Genomic DNA, 23,556 nt, shown 5'->3' with positions numbered 1-23,556 from the left:
TTTTGCAGCGTTATAATCATCAACAGCGTCCTTCACCTTGCTCAGTAGTCTCAGTAATCGTTTTGGACGACAGGCAGCAAGAGCTGTTTTTGAATGTAATTGTTTGTAATTTAAAACGTGTTCTTCTGCAGGGCATGAAACGGCGGAGCTTGTCTTGTCTGTGAGTTCTGTATTCTTGAAGGATTTTAAGTCCCTTATAGGCCGGTGCTTAACTCGACATCTCTGGTTGCTCACGGCATATTCAAAGAAGTGTTTTGATCTGCACAGGGAGAACGTGGTGGTCTCTCCCTCTCTCTCTCTCTCTCTCTCTCTCTCTCTCTCTCTCTCTCTCTCTCTCTCTCTCTCGTGCATGCTGAGAACCCATCACTGCAAGCCGGTGTGAGCACTCTTGAGCGTAAACATGAGAAAATCAAGACCACGAAGTCGATGTGCGCTGGCCCGCAAACACATGCAAGCTCACACCCTCCTGCACACAATCACAGACGGTTTTTTTTCGCTCTCAGGGAGCCCTGGGAGAGAGAGAGAGAAAGTAATCTGTTCAACAAACCGCAAGATTGAAAAATGACCCTGACACTCTTCCAAGCTGAAAAGTGAACAGTGCTTGCAACACGAGACGGCGTGCTCACACCAAAACTTTACACAACACGGCGGTAAGCCTTTGACTTCAAATTAGCGTGATTTAAGGATCCAGTTAGGTTGCAGGCAAAGATTCATGCGAGTCTCTCATTCAACCTCATGTTCGCGTCTCATGTTCACAGACACACACACACACACACACACACAAAGCAGTGGAGCTTGCCAGTCTGTAAATGGTCTTGAAGAATTTTGTGGTCCTCGGCCGGTGCTAAACTCTGCATCCCTGGTTCCTCATTGAAAGAACAAAAAAAAAATAAAAAGTTTTTAAAAATCCCAACAAAAGTCCAGTATTCACTGGTGTTTGAAGGCAAAGTTAAATAACTAGCAATCACGAGAATGAGATCTCTGGAGAAATGTTGTGGAGCAGTTTTTTTTCGAGGAATCGCTGCATTTTACATCTCTTTGTTTTATGATTGTTTGACTTCGCTTTTATTTTGTGAGCCTGGCGAGTGAGCCAAGACGAAGGCCTATTTAAACAATTTAAAAACAATGTAATTCACTGCTAATTAACCTGAGTTTGTGTTGGTTGATTACAAATCTACAGCTGTTCTGATCCAAAGTACATAAAGACCTCTGCCAAACAAAGTCAAAGCATCCAATGGAAGGTTTTCGGGCGAACGGTATAACAATGACCTGTACAGTGGCACAATTCCCAGCAGCACAGCAGAGTAATGCACATGTTTGAAGGATAGTCACTCCCTTCATCAGCAGAATGCTTTTATTACGCTTTTTTTTTTTATGCCTCTGCCCTGACGACAGCCATGGCCGGAGGCTTTATGTTCTCAAGATGACCTTACATTCGTCCCATTCTTGTGCACGCCATATTTTAGGAATGCCTGGAGGGAATTTCTCAAATTTGGCTCAAACGTCCACATGGGCCCGATTCCAAGGCTCCAGGACGAACTTCCCTCTCCCCGCGGAAACAGGAACTGTTTTTGTAACCAAATTAACACATTTCCATGGTTTCCTCGACCAGACAAAGGTACATGTGAGCCGAAATACAATGTGTTTACTTTAACTTGTTCATGTCTGCATGACGATATTAAATGTGTATCACGTGTAAATGTTGACGGGCTAGTGGCACGGAACTACAATTGTGCAGCGCCGTCTTCCATGAGGAACACAAAATGGCGTTGCAAGTGCTCAGTAGAGGAAAGCTGGTCAAGTCGGCATCACTGCAGACTCGCTGCTCCGATTTGCACAAATTGGTTTGGGATGACACTTAATGTGGCGTACCCTCAACCAACGTAATGGAAGCGGGTCGGGAGAGGGTGAAGTAAGTACGGTTTATTTATAAAGCGTTTTTCACAGACATTAGTCACAAAGTGCTGAACAGGAGTGGAATTTACAAGCATAAATGACACAAAGAGACCGTATAAGGGCCAGTCATTTACAATTAAGAAGACACACACAAAAATAAATGAATAAAAAAACAAAGTACACAATTAAAACATGGCTTAAAAGCATGGCGTAGGACATGAGTTTTACACAAACGCCAGTTGAAGGGACAGGATTGGGATCGGTGACAAAGGTCACTGTGACCTCAGCAAACATGTTTTTGGCCGTAACTCAAGAATTCATATGCTAATTATGACAATTTTACACAAATGTATAACAGGATAAAATGATGACGTGACGACATTTTGTCCGACATTGACTCAAACTGCAACTTGACCTGTTGGCAGAGGCTACAACCGCGCGAGTTAAACATCTCATATAAGCAGAAGCAGCTCGTTTTAGAAGCCTTGTGGTCTTCCACAGATGCATGTTGCCGTCTCCATTGTGCAACAAACTCCACTGTGGTTGTGGTGTAATTGGTCCTGCTTCTGAGTGCTGATGCATGAGGTTTACGGTTGCTCTCGGGCTGATTGTGAGCACGGCCCGTTCTCTGATTTCGAACACGAGCGCAGAAACCACTGAGGCTTCAAGAAACAGGGCCTTTTCTGTTCATCCGTCAGCGTGGTATTAATTCCAAAGATGCTTACCAGATGCACACACCGGACACTGAATTTGGAGAAGTTGATATTTTAAGCACAGCAAAAATAGTCAAAGCCCATGTGTGATGCCAAAGCGATTTAAAGGATCAGGATTTAAGTGTGTGTGTGTGTGTGTGTGTGTGTGTGTGTGTTTGTTTTTCCTAACCTGCTTCATGAACCGGTAAAACTTTGTGCTCTGGGCTAAGTTTTTCCAGGCTTTTGCATTTTGTCTTTTTCAATATTTTTCAGACAGTAGGACTTTGTAAGTCAGAAATAGAAATGGTGAGGACCTTCCACACAAAAAACAAACTCCTATCTATACGTCCCGTATCGACCAGCATCTGGCGCTTTAGAGCATGTGCATCCTCCCACAACATGCGCGCAAACTTCCTGGAATCCTCCACAGCTTTTTTTTTTTTCTCCTTCCAAATCCTGACCCAAATCACAATGAAAGGTGACCCAGCGGAGCATTAAAGCTTCCAGATTCATGAGCCTGTAGCGCACACAGTGAAGGTCCCACGAGGAAAACATTGTTTTGGAGGAGCCAGGGACAACTATTCAGGTTGCGTTGTCCCCCCGATGCAATGTCTGCATTGTGTTGTTGTACGCTGTGTCCGTGAAGATAGTCCGTCCGTGATTTATGATATTAATCTTTGCATCGCTGTGGAGCCAAATGTGAATGTCTGCAGTTATAATATAAAGCCATCAATCATTTGATCAATGAAGACATCATTAATATTGTGCAGAAACCGCTCTATTCAGTCAGAAATGAAACCGATTTTTCTTTTTCTCAGATTCATCATTTCCATTTCCTTCCAGCTGACCCCTCCGATACTGAGCACAGTTTTATTTCCTGAGTGAAGAAATGTACTGCATTCTGTTACGGTTGTGATTTGTGGCGCCTCTGGTTTTACAGGTTGAACCGCAAAGCAAGCGAGCAGCATTTCTCACAATCAGCTTCTCTGAATGACCTCACTGGGATAATGATAGGGGGATGAAGTATGGTAGAGGAGCTGCTCGTCCGGCACCGTCTTTCACCGGCTTTCCAGAGATGATGGAGTGATGGGTGGGAGGTGGGAGGCAGAGGTGGGGGATGAGGTTTTAAGGCCTGGCGCTGTTTTTACCCTCAATTGCACGGCGGCACTCGGCAATAGACACCAATTAGAGGGAGGCGTAGAGTGAAGCCCTTCTAGATGAGCTTAGCCTGTGGCTCCTGTCTGGCACACACACATTGAGGCACTCAAACAGGGACCCCCCCCCCCCCCCCCCCGCTGCTTTTCTTGTTTTGTTTGTGTATGTCCTCACATCTATCTTTTCAAGAATTTGATAGCAAAGCGAGAGAAAAGCTTTTGTCTTCCCGTACCTGCTAATGATTTAAAAATGTGCACATGTCTGCGTGATGTATGGATACGTAAGCTCGGTCTGTGGGCGGGGAGTCTGGATACATTTTAACACCCTCTTATTTTGTGTCTGATGCCAGAAGCTACGGGCTTTTATAAAGCTCTGCCGCTCTTGAGAGGGCTTGGACCACCCCAAACACTCCAGACAAGTCTCATCCTTCTTCTACGCACCTCCCATGGACTCTGTGTGTCTGTGTGTGTGTGTCCAAAGATAGTTTTTGGAGAAACCCTACTCCTGCAATATATTCTGAATGAATATTTTATATTGGTCTGTCTTACTAAGAAATATCTCTTTTCTCTGGCCTTCCTCTGACTCCGACCTCTCTGTGAAGACCTTGTCTGTTGGACAATGAATAATATATGCAGTATGATCATCAAGGTGTCGTTATGACCGGTTTTGAGAAGAGCTTTAAGACTTAGTTTGACTGTAGTTTTGTCTCTCAGACACAAGATGCTGCTCTTGAGCTTTGAAGGCTGCAGCAGATAATATTTCAGGCGCTCTCTCTGTTTTCTCTCTTATAATTGATTGGTCGGGCTTTGAGAAAATGTATTTCCTCACATTTTACAGAGCGTTTTCCCTGTATCTGTCCCTTTCTTATATTTTAAAATAAACAAGGAAGAAATGAGGAATCTTATCTAACCCGTGGGAAATAAAAAATAAAGTAGATCCAATTAGGGGTCAAGATAGAAAGAAATAGTGCCGGGTATTATTATTTCTTCCCTTTTCCTCTCCTCTCCTGCCGTTCACTTTGACCGTCCGAGCGGCTAAACACCTCACTGGAGGGGAGTTCACTACAGTAGCGTATTTAGACAGCTGTGAGCCCAAAAGCTCCTGTGAAAACAGGGTAGAGTTTTTTGTTTTTTTTATGTGGGAGCGGGAGGGATGGAGGTGCACTGATCCATTGCAGCTTTCTTCCTGTGCGGTTACGCTTCAGTCATGCATCCAAAAGTTTCCTCTCCCCCTCCATCACCTGGGCAAGCTTTTGACTCGACACCAGCCTTTTACAGAGGACAAATGAGGTTTCTTTTCACGAGCGTGCGTTTGTCACTTTTTGTTTTGTAAACTGTGAAAGAGAAACTAGACGTGATTTCCATGTTTCAACAGAACTATAAAGGAACATAGCCCGAGGCGTGAGTTTTGCAATATAAACTTTTCTCAAAGTGTATTTAAGGGAATGATGTATTACTTGGCATGTTAACGTACATAGTCTAGATATTACAAACAGATATTTCTTTCTCTCTGTCTCTCTAGCTCTTACTCACTCACACACACACACACGCACACACACGCACACACACACACACACGCACACACACACACACACACACACACACACACACGCGCACACACACACACACACGCACACACACGCACACACACACACGCACACACACACACACGCACACACACACACGCACACACACGCACACACACACACGCACACACACACGTAAATGTATTACCCACAATACACTCAACCTATAGTCCTTTAACCACCTTTATCATAGACAATTTGACATTTCCTGATGCAATCACTACCCCCAGGTTTCAAGACGTGGACTTTTCTTTTGTTCTATGATGTTAGTTACATGATCATAATGTAGGCTGCATCATAAAACTGCTTTAACCGACTTTGTGGCCACTTGGGGGCAGCAGAAGCAAACTGTGAACACAAAATTGACACGTTGTTCTCTTCCAAACAATGAATCTATTTGCACATCCAGTAGATATAGAGCAACGTTATCATTCGTTCGGATGTCACCTGAGTCCAATTTTCACTCTCCTTTTTGCCCTGTCTTTGGTCTCCACCAACCCCTGAGGGAAATGTGCACTCTTCAGCTGCTAAATGTTCCACCATGTTCACCAGCTAGTCGCTAACCTTGACTGTCTGCCGTTAAGTGCCTGGCCAGGTATGTACAAATGTCAGCCTCCTGGTTGCGCAAGAGGAAAAGGTCAGTTGATCACAAAAATCTGTTGTAATCGCCACACTAGTGATGTCAATAAAGTGAGAATGATCACAAAAGAATCTGATAATTGTGTCATACCGCTTCTTAGTGAAAACGGACATTCACGGTTTCCCCACGCAGCCCTCAGTGCAGCATTCGTTTTGCACCATTGGTCCTCCTTTTTAGTTGGCCCGGATGCCGCTCCTGTTTCGCTTCTGGTTACATACAGAGCAGTGATGTCAGCTGTTTTTGTTAGCCATTATCTTGTGGTCATACTTCTTGGATTCTTGGAAGTTTGTTGAAACTTGGCATTGCGTTGCTACATCGGCCTCACGTCGTGTTTTTTTTTTCTTTCCACAGCAAAGAGTAGCTTTAAAGCTCTTCTTCGCTGTCGGGCAGGAGCGTTTGACCCGTGTTTATCTTGAGGCTTTGGTGAATGACCATAATATGTGTCCCGTGGGCCATATTTCCTTGTTGACCTACTAGTAAGTGCCTTGTATTTGATATGCCAGTGGTTTTGGAAAAGAAGGGCAGGACGGCTGGCGTGCGAGTGCTCTTTTCCATATAGATCTGCAATCTGCCCAATAGGTTTCGACAGGCCGAGTTGAAATGCTATCCAGTAAATTTTCTACAAGACGGGTGGAAAGAGAAAAGAAGACCTGTTAGAGTGACAGTCTGAAAAGGAGAGAAGAGTCTCCAAAGAGAGAAAATGCAGATGAAAAGGAAGTGTGTGTGGTTCAAATGAGTCACTGTATGTGCGATTTCTTTTCCACTCGTCTCTAATTTACTTTACTCGTGTCTCCTGTTCATACTGCATCAAAAAAAGAAGCAGTGAAGTCGGCATGATATATCCATCACAACTTCGCACATTCTAATGTATGGAGATGACATCATCCTCCCTGTGCCTTTCCGCGATTTCGGCCGCATCGCCTGTGCGTTTCCCCTCAGCTGATTACAGAAGCATATGGGTGAGGAATGCTTGATTGCAGAGCTGCACTGTGGCAGGCTGATGGATCGTTTCCGCTCTCTGAGCGGGGCTGCTGCAGGACAAAGCCCAGTCGATGTGCTGAAGTGTGGCTGCTTGAAAGAGCTGTCAGCACTCCCAGCACCATGGCAAGTTATGGACGGAGAGCTGTGTTGCGTAAGAATTTATGTCCTAGTCTCAATCATACATTTCATTTGATCTATTATTTTATCTATATTATCTTTATCTATGTCAATTAGATTGTGAAGAAAATGAATCTGGGTATTTTAACGATCCAGAAACTGCTTCTCATTTATTGTTGAGGGTAAGCTTGCGCTACAACTCATTTTACCACGACTGGATTGTGCTGATGTTTTATCTCAGGCTGGATCCAAAACTAATCTTCTTCCTCTCAATATAGTTTATTATAAACCATGCAGATTTGTTCTTGACTGTCCTTTCATAACTCATCCCCCGTACAATGTATGAAACTCTTAATTGGCCCTCTCCCCATCACAAGACAACGACAGTTCTCATATTTTGGGACAGGACCCAATAGCAAGACAGGTACAGAACAGACTTTATTTACTCTGAACAGAAGGCAGGATCGACGGCGTGGTTTCCCGTGGACCGACACCGGAAGCAGGCACATTAGTAGGCACAGGGTGGGAAGCCGGTGGTAGACGGTACGGGCTGACAACCCAGGACACAGGGTTGATATCGTGCCAGGGGGATGATTAGTGGGATGAGGTTCTGGTGTGTCAGCCTGCAGGAGGTAATTGGCTGGAGTGTCCGCAGCTGTGCACTAATCAGGGGTGTGGCCATGGGAGGTGTCTGGAGGCAGAGGGAAATCACAGAGCACATGGCACACAATAACAAACAGGGGAATGACAGAACACATGAGGAGAGGAGATCAGGGGAAACGGAGGTTAACGCACAACGGGTCAGACACATATTGTATTATTGTCTTTGAGGACCCCTTGAAAACGATATGGTACATATCAAGGGGTTATTGCTTGTAAAGAATTTCCAATGCATAAGGGTACAATAACATTTTGTGGATGTGAAAGGATGTCCAGAGATCAGTCAACGCCTGTGGTTGTATATCAACATTTGCAAACAAGTTTTTTTCAATGTGTAGCAATATTAAGATTTATAAAAAGTATGTCTTAGTAAGATATGTGCACATATCAGGGCCCAATTATTTTCCTCAAACGTGTTAGTTCAATGTCATATACAGTGTGGGAACTTTCACTGCTGAGTTTTACACCCATTTTTTCAGCTTTTAATCTTTACGAAGGGCACTTTTATTGACACAGTGTCACTTTTAACACAATTTCAAATCTGCTCTTCACAAACTTCATTGTTGTTGATCTACAAAGCGTGATATACTGTGCAACTACGTGTTTACACATTTTTGACGATCAGCAATGAGGAGTAGAAAAGACTGAGGTTCAAAGCAAGTTTCCTCTGATTTTAAAGCGGCTAGTTCGTAATTTAACAGTAAAAATAAAAGCCAACATGTTTCAGCCTGGGACGAGCCTTCATCAGGAAATGAGTAATTGCTTGAGAAGTGTTTTGCTGAAAACCTAATAGCATTTGTATAAAAGATTCAGTGAATTTTTTTGTGTTTCTCAAAGGGAATTGGAACAATGTGCTCGAGGTGTCGTCCATTTTTCTTGAATCATTTCCATATTTGTAGGTCAGGCACAGGTCATAACAAGGTGCTGAAGTGCACGAGTCCCTTTGCTCAGCTCGTTATTGCATCATTATTCAGATTTCAGAGGACACTCCAAGGGTTAAAGCCTCCTTTGACCACCTTTATCATATTACTATCCCTTTCTCTGATGGTGCCAGAGCCAAAGACAACACACAATACATTATCGACAATGAAAAACACATGTTACTGATGTGACTCAATTTTGGGGTTAAAAAACTGAAACCTTAGCTGCACATACAAGAGATCAGACACGTCTTTTTGTGGCTAGAAAAGCTTCGCTTCTCTTCAAGTGTAAATACTCCACTCTTGCACATCATGAATAATAGGCCGCTGACACAAACCAGGTGCCTTTTTATTTGGAGTTGCTGCTTGGTGTCTCTGCTCGAAAAATTGCTGTTGAACTGTTGTGTCTCCTTTTGCAATTATGGAGGAGGTTAACAAGGGGGCCTGTTTCATGTCTGCAGTTCAAGAAGAGCCGTGTTACAGCTTTGAACTTCAGTTCTCTTAACTCTCATGTCATGTATGCAGTAATTAGTCAGTTGGTTCCAAGTCTCTCGGCATTATGATATCAACTAAAATGAGCTGTTTCAAGTTGATGATCACATTTCCCTTGTTTTTCAGTATTTATCATACATCTAGGTTTTCCATTGCAACCATTTCATCTTTTCCATTTTCTCCTTTCTCCGACTAACTATCTACGAATCCTGACATGGCCGTGGATGTCATGTTTTCAGTTCTGCAATCCTGATGGAGCCTATTGTAGCCAAAAATCTTTGGTTTCACAGGGTTGATTACCCCAAACGGCTGCAATATTTCTTCATCATGGCGCACATGGTTTCCCAGACAGCCTCCTGTACAAGCTGTGTAGGGTTTGTAGTTCTAACCACCTTGGAAAGCCAGCTTGGTCCTCCTTTTAAAGAGGAGATTAAGTTATCAAACTTCTTAACAAAGAAAAACATAAATTAATGTTCAGAGGAGCCACAGAGCTTTCTTAATGTGCTGTACGGATTTGGTCATAATTCCAACTTTGATTGCCGTCACAGTGGCTGAACAATTCAATCATTACCCCACCAATCAAAAGTGCTGCATAATCGTGAGTTTTGAACTGTTTTTAGTCCCCGTCATGACCAGAAGAATCCGTGTATTGTATCATATTAATTTGTCTCGTTGTTCCCCATACGTTTGTTTGTTCAGGAAAGAACAGAATATCAACAAGTGATAAATAATGTACTCAAAGAAAAGCACCCTCTGCTCTTTAGTGTGAGATAAAAAAAGAGCAAGCTGTTAATTACCGATATTCATGTTTACTGATTACAAGTCCCACATGTTATAACTGCTGCTGCCACTGACTTGTAGCATTATGTCACCAGATAGAATCACAGTTCAAGAGCATACCAGTAACTTTAGAGTCATTTATTTTGAAATGCATGAGGAAACCAAAACAAATTAGTCACTCAGACAGGAAGGAGTTTTAGGGGGAAAGGGATGACGAGGCCAGGATGCGTGTTAAATGTGAACAGCCCCAGATGGAGCAGTGATGTCTTCTGTTCAGTTTCACATGGCCAGGAGAGAGAGGATGTGACTAGAAACTAAGTAATATATTTTGTTATTTTAAGAGATAATGTAACATCTGGTGCTGGCACATGTATGTGAGGTCTATTAAGCAACTGAAATTCAGAATCCTTGTATCGTTTATCATTTTTAGCCCATGTTTTGGTCTTCACCAACTCCTGAGGGAAATATTTGGTTCTTTAGCTGCTAACGCTCAGCCTTTACTAGCTAGTTGCTAACTGTTTGCCATTACGAGGCAGGTAGTCGACAGGTTATTAGAGCCTTGTGGTTACTCTCTATGGGTCGATCACTATGAGCCGCCCTTTAGACCTAAAAGTTACTCATGTACTCCGATGTTAACGTAAAAATATTGATGACGCCGCTTTACAGTGGGCTAGTTTTATTGATTTGTGTTTTCAGAAAATGAAGTGCGGACTGTTGTGAAAAGCTATACAATCCAGATGATATGGCAGTATGGTCTCCATTGTGAAACACAGGGGATCAGTCAAGCTCGATGCTGGCTAGGAGTCCATAAATACGCCATGGTGCTTAGTGTCTGCCCAGATCTGGATGCGGGTCCCACGCTCCTCGTTTCCCTCCAGCCCACCTTGGCTGGCCAGTTTAGTCAACTCCAGCGGCTTTACATAGCTAATTTATACCCATCCCCTCCTGTCATGCCCTCTTTAAAAACGCCACAGTGTCCGTGGTTGGGTTAAAGAGAGAGGCATTTGGGGGGAGTGTTGGTGTGGTGGGACCCTGATGGAGTTACCCTTTGCGATCACTAGAAAGCTGCTAAAACACATGAGCTCTCCTGGATGTGCTAATGGGAAAAGCTCGGTGCTGAGAACCTACGAACGCAGTTTCAGGAAGCAGTAAATGTCACTGCTGATTCTTAGTTATGTGCCCCATTCGTCCTCTGCGTTGTGGGAGTTTTAGAGGCTTGCTCAGGTGGGATCAGATTGTGGTTACTGGCTTATTCAAAATGTCAGAATAAAGAGCGCAGTAAATTATTGTAAAATATATATTTATGAAATTATATTTTTTGTTGCCTTTTTGAAGAAGCAGATGTGTCTTATTAAGCTCTTACTAGCAAAGAAATAATATACAAACATCAAGTATAGGATGATTTCAATGAGTTTTGAACAGACATTCATTCTCCTCACAGGATGAATCCCACTGACTTTGGTGATCCCATGACTTTTCATGTCAAAATTTCATTTGGGTTTATGATTTAATGTCTGCAAAACTAATGACATGCCCATTAACCTCAGCTGTACTTTGCGTTCAGTGCTAATTAGCAATTGTTAGCATGCTAACACGCTAGAGTAAGATGGTGAACGTGGTAAGTAATACCTGTTAAACATCAGCATGTTAGCGTTGTAGCTGTGTACACATGTTAGCATGCTGTTGTGAGTATTTAGCTAAAAAGTACCAACGTGCTATTACTGTACAGCCTTACAGAGATGAAAATGTTGCTTTAGCTCCTTAAACCTGGTAAAGGAAGCCATCTTAGCTCATACAAAACTAAATTTATAGATGAATTTCATTGATTTACAATATACTGCAGCCATTGTTAACATTGCTGTACATTCTTTGTTCTGTTTAACAGATGTAAGATACTGTATATTCCACATTTTAAATGTTGTAACTACCATCTGGGAGCCATCCAAAACAACGTCACCTGATTTTCCGGTCCTATGCAAGCTGACAAGATCCTTACTATGCAGCTGCTATTGTGAGAAATAAATCATTTTGTTTTCATTCATGCTGTAAAAGGTCCTGGGACCAATATCCAGGCAGAACAAATGTCTTCCTCTGCGGAGCTGCAGGGAGTTACAGCCAGAAGATCTCCTGGACTGTGTGCCAGCAGAGATTGGTCCGTTAAAGGCCAAGTTTGCGTATATGTCGTTCCCTTGAGCGCATTATTTATCCCTAAGATGACCTTGCTTGCAGCACTGTTCTTCCTACCACCTCGGCCATGATGCAGTATCCTCAGAAGATGTGTTTATGTCTCTGTAAATCTGTCATCTTCAGATTACCACCAAATACTGAAACCAAATATTGCTCATAACTTGTAGACCCAGCATTTCTTTTGACCACAGTTCCATATCAAGTATTAAATAATCACGATCAAGTAGTCCATAAAAAGGAAGAAACACTTAATGCTAATCATTAAAGACGAAGAGAAATAAAGAAAATATTTAGGGAGTATTTGAAAGCACATGTTTTATCTGCACTACTGCTGCTTACTTTGAGTTGCTTTTTCCAGCTGACCTCCCATCTGGCTTAAATTGGATTTAGCTGATTTTCAGGGAATTACATCTTTATTTTAATCCTCTGGTTTTGGGGGACGGGGAAGTGTGGTTGATTTTCAGCTGCAGGTCGTAAAATCACTGTCCTGGTAAAACATTTTATACTGTGGCCCAGAAAGCTTTTTAAACAATGGCTTTGGTATAAATCATGCCTGGAGCACATACGCCGTTGGTGGGAGGCTATACCATTTATACCGACCGAACCGTTTAAGTCTCCTCGTGGGAGTCGAGGGTCTGGGCTCTTGAGTGTAACTTAATGTGGGTCCCTGGTAACTTTAGCTTCATTTGTCTCTCTTTCTGAGAACTCTGGGCCTGTTAACTCAGGTCATCACCTCGTAATACGACAATCTTTTAATTTTATCCTTAATTCCTCCACATCGGAGGAGAGGAAAGGATCCGTTAAACTTCTGCTGCTTGGAAAGCCTACTTGGTGACCTTTTACAAGACCTAAAAAACATTGCCTGTTTACAAAGTATGTTATTTTGCATGAGGGACCTTTTCTAGTGTATTTCTACCCCACTGGGAGTGAGCAATGTTGGTAAGATGGCGACATCACTGAAGAAGAAGTCAGATGAGGCAAGAAACATGAGCAGCCAATCAAATATGAAGGTTTTACAGTTCCAGTAACTTATCGCTGTGATATAAATCAGAATCGGCTTTATTGGCTATGTATGAGTATACATACAAGGAATTTGACGTTGGTTGTTCCATTGCTCTCAACGCACATAAACAGTAATAGACAAATAAACCAAAAAGCAGAACAACAAAGTAGAACAAAGGTAAGCATAAACATTTAACTACTATGTATAAATATAAAGTATAAAGTGCATGTATGAACATAAAACACAACATCAATGACAATGAAATGGAGATAATAGTGCAAATGTGATCAAAGCAAACGTAACCGTTACCATATTTTTCAATAAATACATTACAATTAATGTAACGCAGCTGTATTATCTGACTCTCACTAGCTCTGTTCAGTGTCTGCTAAGGAAATACCATAATGAAAAGGACACTCAATGCCACAGTAGTAAAAACACAATAAAAGTAATTTTCATTATAAAAAACAGTAAAATCCTGTAAAACAACATTAAGACAGCAGCCAATAGTGGTCAACTGGCATAAAACATGCTAGCAGGTTAGCTCACTAGCAGTAGTGCTACCTCAGCTACACCTGTATGCAATGTGACCCTTGCCTTGCAGGTTGCAGCCCCCACTAGAGAGTCTCCGATGCAGTGAGGGATTATTATTTCGGTAGCTCATCTTTCTTGCCCTGTAGGACTTTGTTGAAGTCTCCTATTTTGCCGTGTTCCCAGATTGCAGCGATTACTTATGGGAGTACAATGTTATCTTAACCGATTGAAACGATGGCCACATCTACAAAAATAGGGTGTGAGAGCGTCTGTCTGTGGACAATCAGATCTTCTGAACCACTTGCATGCTTACCTCATGCAACCTAATACCCAAGCCTGCCCTTGTGTAAAATAACAATGCACTATATCGTTTTTTTTTCTCACCTCGTCGTCTTCATTGATTATTGTTTAAACTGTGAGGAGACACCTCCAGCAATGTTGTGGTAGAGAACTGGCTCCAAGTGGGTGTCAGTCAAACATGTTAATTTCCTCCTCTGGTGTTTTGGTTTTAAACTCTGGGCACATCGTCGATGCCACGGTTTATTTTCTGTAGTCATACATTTGCAAATCTGAGAAGAATTTCTTCTGAAAGCAAATATCAGAAGGTTATGGATTAAGGGTGCAAGGCGATATGATTTCTGTGTGGACCCTATGAAAACGTGCACGTCCGCTTCCCTCCCTGCTGGCATCACAAAATACACCGGTGTTAAGTGGATAACTGAGTGTGTGTGTGTGTGTGTGTGTGTGCATGTGGATAATTCCCCAATTCGCAGAAAGTACAGACATCCCCCTACTACAAAGTCAAACAAGCCAAGTCCCATACTGTTAGAAAGTTAAGACTTCAAGACTGGTTTGCTGTGTATAACTGAAGTATAAAGAAATGTGCGTGTCTTTGTGTGTGTGTATACCGGTAAAGTGTCGAGACATCCGCTCCGATGTTGTGATTGGGGTTGCTGACTATTTGCTCTGGACTGCTGCACATTCCTTGCAGCCTTAATTGATACCAATTATGTGGTTTTTGATTTGGTGTTTGATTGGGAGGTGCATTTGAAGTCTTGATTTGAAGCGCACAGGGTTTTTATTGTCTTTGGAACGTCAGGATTTGAATTCCTGAATGATAGCCCGCTACCTTGTGAGTCACATCAAGGGGCACCGTAGGGTTGGCACCGACGTTGACTGCTCGATATGTTTTTTAACTTTCTCTTTTAAGCCTTTTTTTTGTTTTTGCGCCTTGCCATTTGGAAAGTTATAACTGGAAAGTTACTCAGCGTATAGTATATTCCCTCTGCACCAAGAGCTGTCCATCTTGCTGGTTGTTTTTCCTCTATAACCAGAGGTATTGTCCCTCCAGGGGACACCTGGCTTGTTCCCCACCTCCAGAGCGCAAATGTTCACTGGCTTTAACTGCCAGATGTTATGAAAGGCTCTATTGAAGTAGACCTTTGGCTCATAAAGAAATAGAAAAAAGTCACCGTGGCTGAGAAGTCTACCCCGATAGCTTCAGTGACCAGACTATGTCATCGCATTTACATCTCACGTGCAAGTCCTTGTAAAGCAAAACACAGTCAGGAGGCGGACATGCTCCTAAACGTCTATTTGTGTTTGGAGTCAGCATATCTGTGTACATTTTGGGTTTTGTTTTTTTCTAAAGATAATCATAAAACAAGACATTGTCAAACCCACATGCGAGCAGATTAGCTTGCTCTGTATGACTGAGATTTTTTGACATTTCCAAAACACATCGCTGGCAGAAGACGGAGCAAAGCCGTCCAGAGCTGAAAAGAAATGAGAAACAGCGGCATGAGCGCAATAAAATGAGAGGAAGGCAAGCAGGGAGGGAAGAAAAAGGGGGTACATATAAGAGGCAGAAATTTGAGAAATTAGACGGAGAAATGGAAAGAATCAAAGGGGGAAGAAAATTGGTTTACAATTGTTGTCTGTCTGCCATTATTCCGACTCTGACACATGCACACACACACACGTAAATGTGTGAAGTTGTGAAGTTGCAGCTGGCCCAGCTCCTTATTTGAACTAGCACGCTTGACTGAGGCCCATTTATTGATTGGCTAGTGTGCCAGACCTGAAGGACTCGCAGGGTCTCGGATCCCCCCCCCCCCCCCCCCCCCCCCCCCCATTACTCCCCCCACATTCACCCGCACAAAAACACAGACGCACACTCCAAGTCCTCCTTCCCTCCCCTTATTCCTGAGGAAGAACAGGAGCGAGTCAGAGAGGAGACGGCAGGCAGACAGACAGGACACACAGAGTGACCCGGAGAGGAGGGCATCACACACTTTTACATACAAACAAACACACACTCAGAACTGGAGTGAGTGACTCACACACTTTGAAAAGGCATGGAGCAAGGTTTTTTATCTTGCAAGCTACTGGTGACAGCTCTTCTTATCCTGGTACTGTAATGTTTGCTTTTTTTCCCCTAAATGTTCAAAATGTGGAAAGAAATCTACTTGTTTCGTGATATTTTTTTGTTGTCTTTTAAGCCTTTAAAACTTGTCACATCAAGTAAATCATTCAAAAAGCATGTGTTCTAATAGATTGCTGTGTGTATGCATGCATTTTGTGATATCTGCGGTAGAAATGCACTCTCCAGATCCTGGAGTCCTTTCGGCCAGTGTCTTTAAACAAGGCAGTTAGTGTGACCTGACGTGTCTTATTCGCTCCTGCTGCTGAAAAGTCCCCGTGCCTCCTGTGTGTTTGTGATCTAAGGCACAAAAAGTTGACTTGTCATGCAAGCTGTTTGGTCTGAGGCTAGTCCTCCCTGTTACATTAAGGTGACTGCTTTCCTTGCGGCATGGCGGTGAGTACAGTGCCGTGCAGCGTGGATCGGACGACAAGGGATTCAGCAGATGTGCAAATATCGTATGTCTTGCCGACTGAAAAGGCCATCGTATGCTTATTGACACAGTCTGCAAAAAAAAAAAAAGGAACCAGGGTCTGGTTTCTTTCCCCTGTCGAGGAGTTTTCCATCTTCAAGGAAAAATGCCCTAAGTCTCAGCTGCTGACAGGTGACTTAAATAGAATCTGTCCATCAGAATAACTTAATGTGGAGATCACGAGTCTTTTATCATGTGCTCATTTCCTCTCCTCCACTAGATGTGAAAACATTAAGTGGGTGACGGCCACGGGGGGCGTTGTGATCATATGTTTTGCTCCGTTTATCCAAATAGTAAAAGAGCCGGAGATAAAAATGTGTCTAAAATGCTTTGTTGTGTAAATTGGTGCCGTTAACGGTGCAAATAGAACCCTGGAGGGATCAGAGCAGGAGAGGTGGGACGTGCCGCAATGGACGGTGCGGAAGGCTCCAACTAGATATTCGAGCCTTTTGATTATTGGATCCAAATCCCAGCAGGGCGGCCGTCCGACTTGCGGAGCCCCGTGTTCCTCCGCCTTCATTGAGAACAATAGCAGCACAGTCAGCCAAACAACCTCCTCATCTCCATTCCACCGTCCCTTCATCTACCTCCCCTCCTCTTTCTTCACCAGCCTCGTTATGCCTCCGGCTCTCTTGGCTTCGCAACACACAGCTCCCAGCCGTAATTGAGTGTAAAATTCACTGATTGCTTTTCAAAGGAGAACTGAGGTGGTGTGCTAACCGGCTGCCCAGAGCACAGCCTGTGTTTATTTACTGTGGATCCAAACATTGGAATAGTTGGCCCGTGCAGAAAGTAGTGCCACCGCCGATATGTTTGGCCGCATGCTCCGATGGCTGCGTGTTTAGGTCTTGCCGTTCCCCTCTGCTGTTCCTCAGGCGTCATTGACACTGACAGCCATTTATATCAGTCCCCACGCACGTTTAATAATGTAAACCCGCCACCCTGCTCCGCAGCGTACGGCGTGGGTGTTTTTGCGACCGCGACCCAAAGAAAATAATCAAGGCAGTATTATTACCTTGTATCTACTTTCCTCTGCAAGATCCATTCACGTTTGTACACGAGGCACAATGCCATGCTGTTGGGGGAAAAGGGGGCCAAAGAGGTCAAAATAACTTGGCGTATCCTGAGTTTTTCCTCTAGAATCTCAAGTCTGTGGGTCTCAAGTGCAAGCTGGGCCATTCACTGTAAACCGTTTGTCAGCTCAGTGGGCATAAAGAGCAGGTGTTACACATAAAGTTCGCATAGTCCCGGCCTTATTCAGGGTGTTCGGGGTAAGTGGGCTTGTTGTCCCTCACATTTCATTCCTAATCTGCGGGATTTGGGATTTTGAAGTCAAAAGCTCTGCGGGATGTGCCAGTTTAAACGGCCGTGGTGGTGGTGTAAAGATCCCGTGGTGGGAGGCTGTCTAAAGCGCACAAAAGCTGCATTTCTGCAATTTTAAAATGTTCTTTCACGCTTCACCAACATCAGAAAGACTGCCTAAGTTTTCAGGTTACTGTGGAAAAAGTGATAATTTGTTCTCACATCCATCTATTCCTTTTCATTGCCATCAAAGCCTCTGTTGAAAGGCATATTATTTGTATTGAATGTGTTTGCACCTCTAGTCTTTTAACCCAAATTCTTGCTGCCATAGGAGGTGGATGATTTCTCCCAGCGTCGGTTCCAAGTTCCAAGTCTTTTTTTCTTCTTCTCATTTTCCAGGTTTTCATCCATTCCACAGGTATAGAACCGGTTGTTTTTGCCAGCTTTTGAGTGGATTACCTCCACAGAGCTAAGCTGACCCTGTTCTAGACAGCAAAAGCAATCTATTTTCCTTTTTCATACAATCTTGAGCCTATAACGTAGCTAACGGACCTGCAAAGGGCATTGAGAAGAGCTAGGCTGCTGAGATCTAGGCTACTGAGTAAAGCCAAGACAAAGAAACATAACTCATGTGGAGCAGTAGATGATCCACATCAGATGCCAGTGCTAGCCTTACAAATAAACACCTTGTCTAGGTGAGTCAGTCCACTCAAATCTAATCTGAAAATACGAAAGGCCTTGTAGGGCAAAGAGGAGTTAAAAGAGTGTAATATAGAGGGGTGGGGAGGACTTTCCTTTTTGGCTGTCACTCTACATCTGAGATGCACATTGTCCTTGCAGTCGCAAAATTCATCCTCTCATAATATTGACTTTGGATCACGCAGTAATATCCCTGCCTCTGCTGCCAAATACAGCACGACGCAATTAACAGAGGGAGACGCACACACACACACGTGAGGCACGTAGTTTAGGAGAGGACTAACAGTTCATCATATTATAAAGGATGACTCAAGACACTTGAGATATGCAAAGGGTTAAAAGTCGAGAGCTTTTGATTGCTTCCCCTTGCAAGGCTCTCTCATCCCGTCACATGCACTTGTGTTTCGTTTTCCGCTGCTCCTGAAATTGAGTTCAGCTTCTCAACTAGCAGTTTTGGCTTTTTATTTGTGTGCTCTGCAAGACAATCTGTTTAAACAGAGGAGGCCACAAGTCATATGACTGGGGATTATGCATGCGGGTTGCTCCCATGGCAAAAGGGAGACGAGGAGAGCATAACTCAGTTTTATGATGCTGTAATGTTCGGTTGGGTCTTGGCAGATATTAAGACGAACGATTGAACGGAAAGACAACGTAGCATTGGTTTGAATGGATGGACTGGTAACCGCACAAGGATGTCCACGACCGATCACTCGTGTGCACAAACTCTTCACTTCCTCCTTCACTTCTGCTCAAGTCATGTCTCCTTTCCTGGTGTGTAGAGCTCGCGGACGGCCCGGTCAGAAGAGGACAGAGACACTCTGTGGGACGCCTGGGGCTCATGGAGTGAATGCTCCCGGACCTGTGCAGGAGGCGCCTCGTACTCCCTCAGACGATGCCTCAGTTCCAAGTAAGGCCGCCTATCAGCCACTTCTCACCCTAACGCCTGATACAAACTCTGTGTGACGAGGTAGTGGGCAACACCATGGGTTATGCTCGCGTTTTTCCATAGTGCAATATGAGGTACAACACATTTCCTGCTAATGCCTATACAACATCGCATATTTGAGATAGGGGTGCTGCAGGGACAATATGGCCAAGATCTGATGCATTGATCGGAGTTGGTATGAAACTACATGTACTGTGAGGAATTAAATGGCTTAAGAACAAACTACAACTTATTTTAACATTGTCTGCCTTAATTATCAGTATTTAAAGTTGTAATGTGTAACATTTTATTTTAAAACATTTCCTATCCGTGTTTGGAGTCCCCTTGACCCTTATCACATACAACATACCATAGAGTATTCTCAGTGATTCTTGTTTGATTGTCTTCCACGAATTGCTATTATTAGAACCAGAGACGTACAAAATACATTGAAATTTACGACTGCGGTACTCAAAGAATGACGCTATGTAATATTTGCAAGCGTGTGTTCAAACACTATTCGATCTATCTTTTAAAGAGCAAAGTCCTGACTGGTGGTTTGGACTGGTTTCCATTAAAGTGCCATATCATGGCTTTAATATTCAAGAGTGGGAAGCAGGAGGGGGGGGGGGGGGCTCTTTTTCTGTTGCTCGCAGTCGTTCTGCCAAATAAATCCAGACAGCGTCCCTAATAGTGTGAGTAAATCTCACCAATCGCTCCATTCCCATGGGCTGGAATGGAAGTGCTCAAAATACATGTGAATGTTAAATAGCACCCTGAGGGGTCACCTGAGATCACTTGCCCATCCACCTTTCTAAAACTGTCTCGACTGAATTCATCCGTGACAATAGGGTTCCGATTTTTTTGTAACGTCTCCTAACCAATGTAAGCATAACAATCGATACGTGTCACTTTTAATAAGTGTTTTCTGTGATGGACTTTGGGCTCTGCAAGCAATGAACCCACATTGGTTGGATTCCCACTGCTCATCATCTCGGCTTAAGTCTCGGGACGAACTTGGAACTTGCACTTTGGACCTCTCGGTCCTTTCATCCAGTTGCCAAAGTCACCCGGTCGGTTAGCCTTCAAGCTAACCCTGTGGGCTTCAAGATTAAAGCTCGAAGCAAAGTGTACGGGGCAAAGTGGTCAATTACAAATGGATTTGAGGAACAAGAGAGAGAGAGAGAGAGAAAAAGGAGAAAGACGGAACGAGAGGGTATGTTTTCCATAGTAATGTTGTCACATTTATAGACTGGGAAATAACTGCAGGGTGACTTCACTGCATTCCTCTACTTTACAGTTCCCCAAATGCATTGCGCTCTCACTAAAGGTAGCCAGTGAGCTTTGCTGCCAAAGTCACCTCTGTTTCACTGTATGGGGCTTCAGAGGGGGGGGGGGGGGGGGGGGGGCTCCAGGAGCAGCCAGCGAGATCGTAAAACATTACAAACTCTCCAAAGACACACTGACAAAACAGTGCAGATCATACCTGAGGTCACAATGGAGATGTACTCTGAATAACCATGAATCTGTCCGCACTAGTGCTGGGAAGCCAGGCGAAAAAGCTTCAGGCCATCAAAACCTCAAACTCAAAGTGCCAGACCCCCCATGTGCTGCACTGTAAACATTGAGGTCAATGGCTTTTTGAGGAGTTCATTTAATGATATCAGCAGCAGCCATTTCTCTCGGCTTGCCCAGAATTTTGTGGCCAGGCACACCTCAGAATGCTACTGACTGTAAAAGCAATTGACGCGTTAAGAGGTGTTTGGGGTTTGAGCTCCATATGGGTTGTAGGCAGTGTTTGTGTGTGTAGAGATACATGCTCGTGTAAGTCCTGGCGGGTATGTTTACAAACTTGTATGTCCTTTGGCGGTGGCAGTAACATATGGGCTTCTTGAGGAAATGGCAGGACTCTCCGTCCCACCTCATCCCACCTCAGCCTGCTGTTGCGTGGGAATGCCTGGAACCGGGTGGAGGATCAAACGGCGTCATTAAAAAGCACAACACAAGGCCCCTTGTGTGTGTGTGTGTGTGTGACTCTTTGGAAAGAGAGGCTGGAAACGGGCCTGTAACACCCTCCAAACCACTCCAACTCCCTGACCTTTAAACACACGCACACGCTCACACACAAGTAGGGACCTGCTGCTAATGCAGAAACGCACAGGAGTTAGACAATGTCCCAAAAGGGGACATGGAGAGTACAGACTAAACACAGATCGCCCCGGCCCACATTAGTCCCTTCACTTGATCACAATCTCCATTATTAACAACAGCGTTTTGAAGCATGTGTGGACATATGGATTGAGTGTCGCGGGCAAGAGAAAGCACCGCTCAATTTTTTTCTTATGAGGCTCGTGGTTGGCAGAAACGTCAGTGAGGTTTTTTTTGTTATTTATTTTGATAAAAAGAGGCCAGCCTTGACTTTATTTTGACTTTGTTAAAATAATTGAAAGAGTCATGTACCCCATTGATAAGCGAGTAAAGATAAGCAGTCATAGGGACAAGGAACAAGTTAAGTGGAGTTGCAAATAACTTCTCACCGCTGATAACGACGTTTTTACTCTTAATTGGGTCATTGATTAGCTGCAATTATAGGCTGTGGCATTAAATGACTGCGGCATTTTGGTGTTTCACCAAAGCCATGCCACAGCTGTGTTAAAAGTCTATCTTCAAATGGCGCAGTAGTTAAACGTGAATGACTAATTAAGTTGCTTTAATTAACTTTGGCTGTGGCTTCATCTTTCTCAACTTCATGTTACCTTTCTTTGACGGCCTGACTGCTCTCAATTTCCTAAATTGACCAAGAGCAGAGCTCTCAGTACAAAAGCATATTTCAGCCATTACCATCTCCACATTTTCATGTGCCCGCTCGCCTCAAAAGTATCAATGTTATGGCAAAGGTCATGGAACGCTGGTTGCAATTACTTTCAACCTAACGAGAAGAGTTGATGACATGTATATGGACATTATGAGCCAAGGGAATTTGACTGCATATCCAATATTTTAAGATTTTTCATGGTGACAACAGATTTGAGTTCCTTTCTTGTCTGAGGATGTCACTGGCATGCTACGTGGTAGTTTTAACTGATGAGCAAACTCTCTCTGTACTGTCTTTGTGTCTTTTGTGTATATTTGGCAGTAAAGAGCAGGGTCATAGCCTGTGAGTTATGTGTTGTGTGCTCTAGTCGTTTTTCCCCAACCTATGATGACGCCATGATGAATGTGTAGCACCAGCCCTACTTCTGCTTCGCCTCCACTTTGTAGCTTCCAAAGTCGAGAGGAAATTACAATAGAGATTCATTTAATTCCCTTTGCCTCCTTTTTTTTACCGTTCAGTTTATATATAGCTCGTCCCACTGATCCAGATCTTTGGTACCTGTCTCTCAACTCTTGGTCTTTGAAAGTCTCTTGTTTGGGTCCAAGCCCTATGACCTGTTTGGCTTGGCAGAAGGGACTGTCTGGGTACGTCACAGGGTCTAATGTTCTTGCCATGCCACGCACTTCACATCCACTCCCTCGGCTCTCTGGAATAATATTGTAAAAATCCTTGAGCCCTCGTTCCATCCGTGAGTCCAAACCATGCGATGTTGCCTCCAATCATGATTCCAGATTAGCTAAGGGCCGATGACACTGGAATTCCTCTTAAGTTCCCAAACTCAAAAGAATATCCTTTGATTAGCTCCCACTGGGGTCTTGAATAATTGCCCTATCATAGTCACCATCAATAGTTTAATCATCACTCAGCATCAAAGCACAAAATAATCCTAATTTTCAATAAGTGGTTAGCTCCATAATTTGGGGCGAAGACGCTGCAGACTGTCATGCAGAGAGTCTTGATTCAAACTGCTTCAATCTGTTCAGCAGACACAGCTCGGAGGGCCCGACTGTGTCTGCTTTACTCGTGCATGTGCAGCACTGCTGGTTTATAAAGCAATGGTTTGTTTAAAGACCGATCACAAAGACAAATGAGAATTATTGTTATTTTTTCCTATTTATCTTTTTTTTCTCCCTCCATTTCATGAAGTTTAAATTGTTCCTGTTTTATCCAAATATTGTTGTTCAACACTATATATATTTTGAGTAATTATTGTGAAGTT

General features: G+C 43.5%; 1 protein-coding gene across 1 annotated transcript in view; it reads left to right on the top strand.

Annotated features, from left to right (window-relative positions):
• The window catches only part of LOC306714440 (ADAMTS-like protein 1), an 85,563-nt gene that overhangs the window by 38,822 nt on the left and 23,185 nt on the right, over window positions 1-23,556 (top strand). Inside the window, exon 3 of the mRNA XM_079184473.1 lies at window positions 19,317-19,444. Within this exon, the coding sequence (XP_079040599.1) occupies window positions 19,317-19,444 (128 nt within the window). The remainder of the gene's footprint in view (window positions 1-19,316; window positions 19,445-23,556) is intronic.

The sequence above is a fragment of the Pholis gunnellus genome, assembly GCF_910591455.1.
Source record: "Pholis gunnellus genome assembly, chromosome: 23".
NCBI lineage: Eukaryota > Metazoa > Chordata > Actinopteri > Perciformes > Pholidae > Pholis > Pholis gunnellus.
Note: the sequence above shows the minus strand (reverse complement) of the source record. Positions and strands in the feature narration are given on the sequence as shown.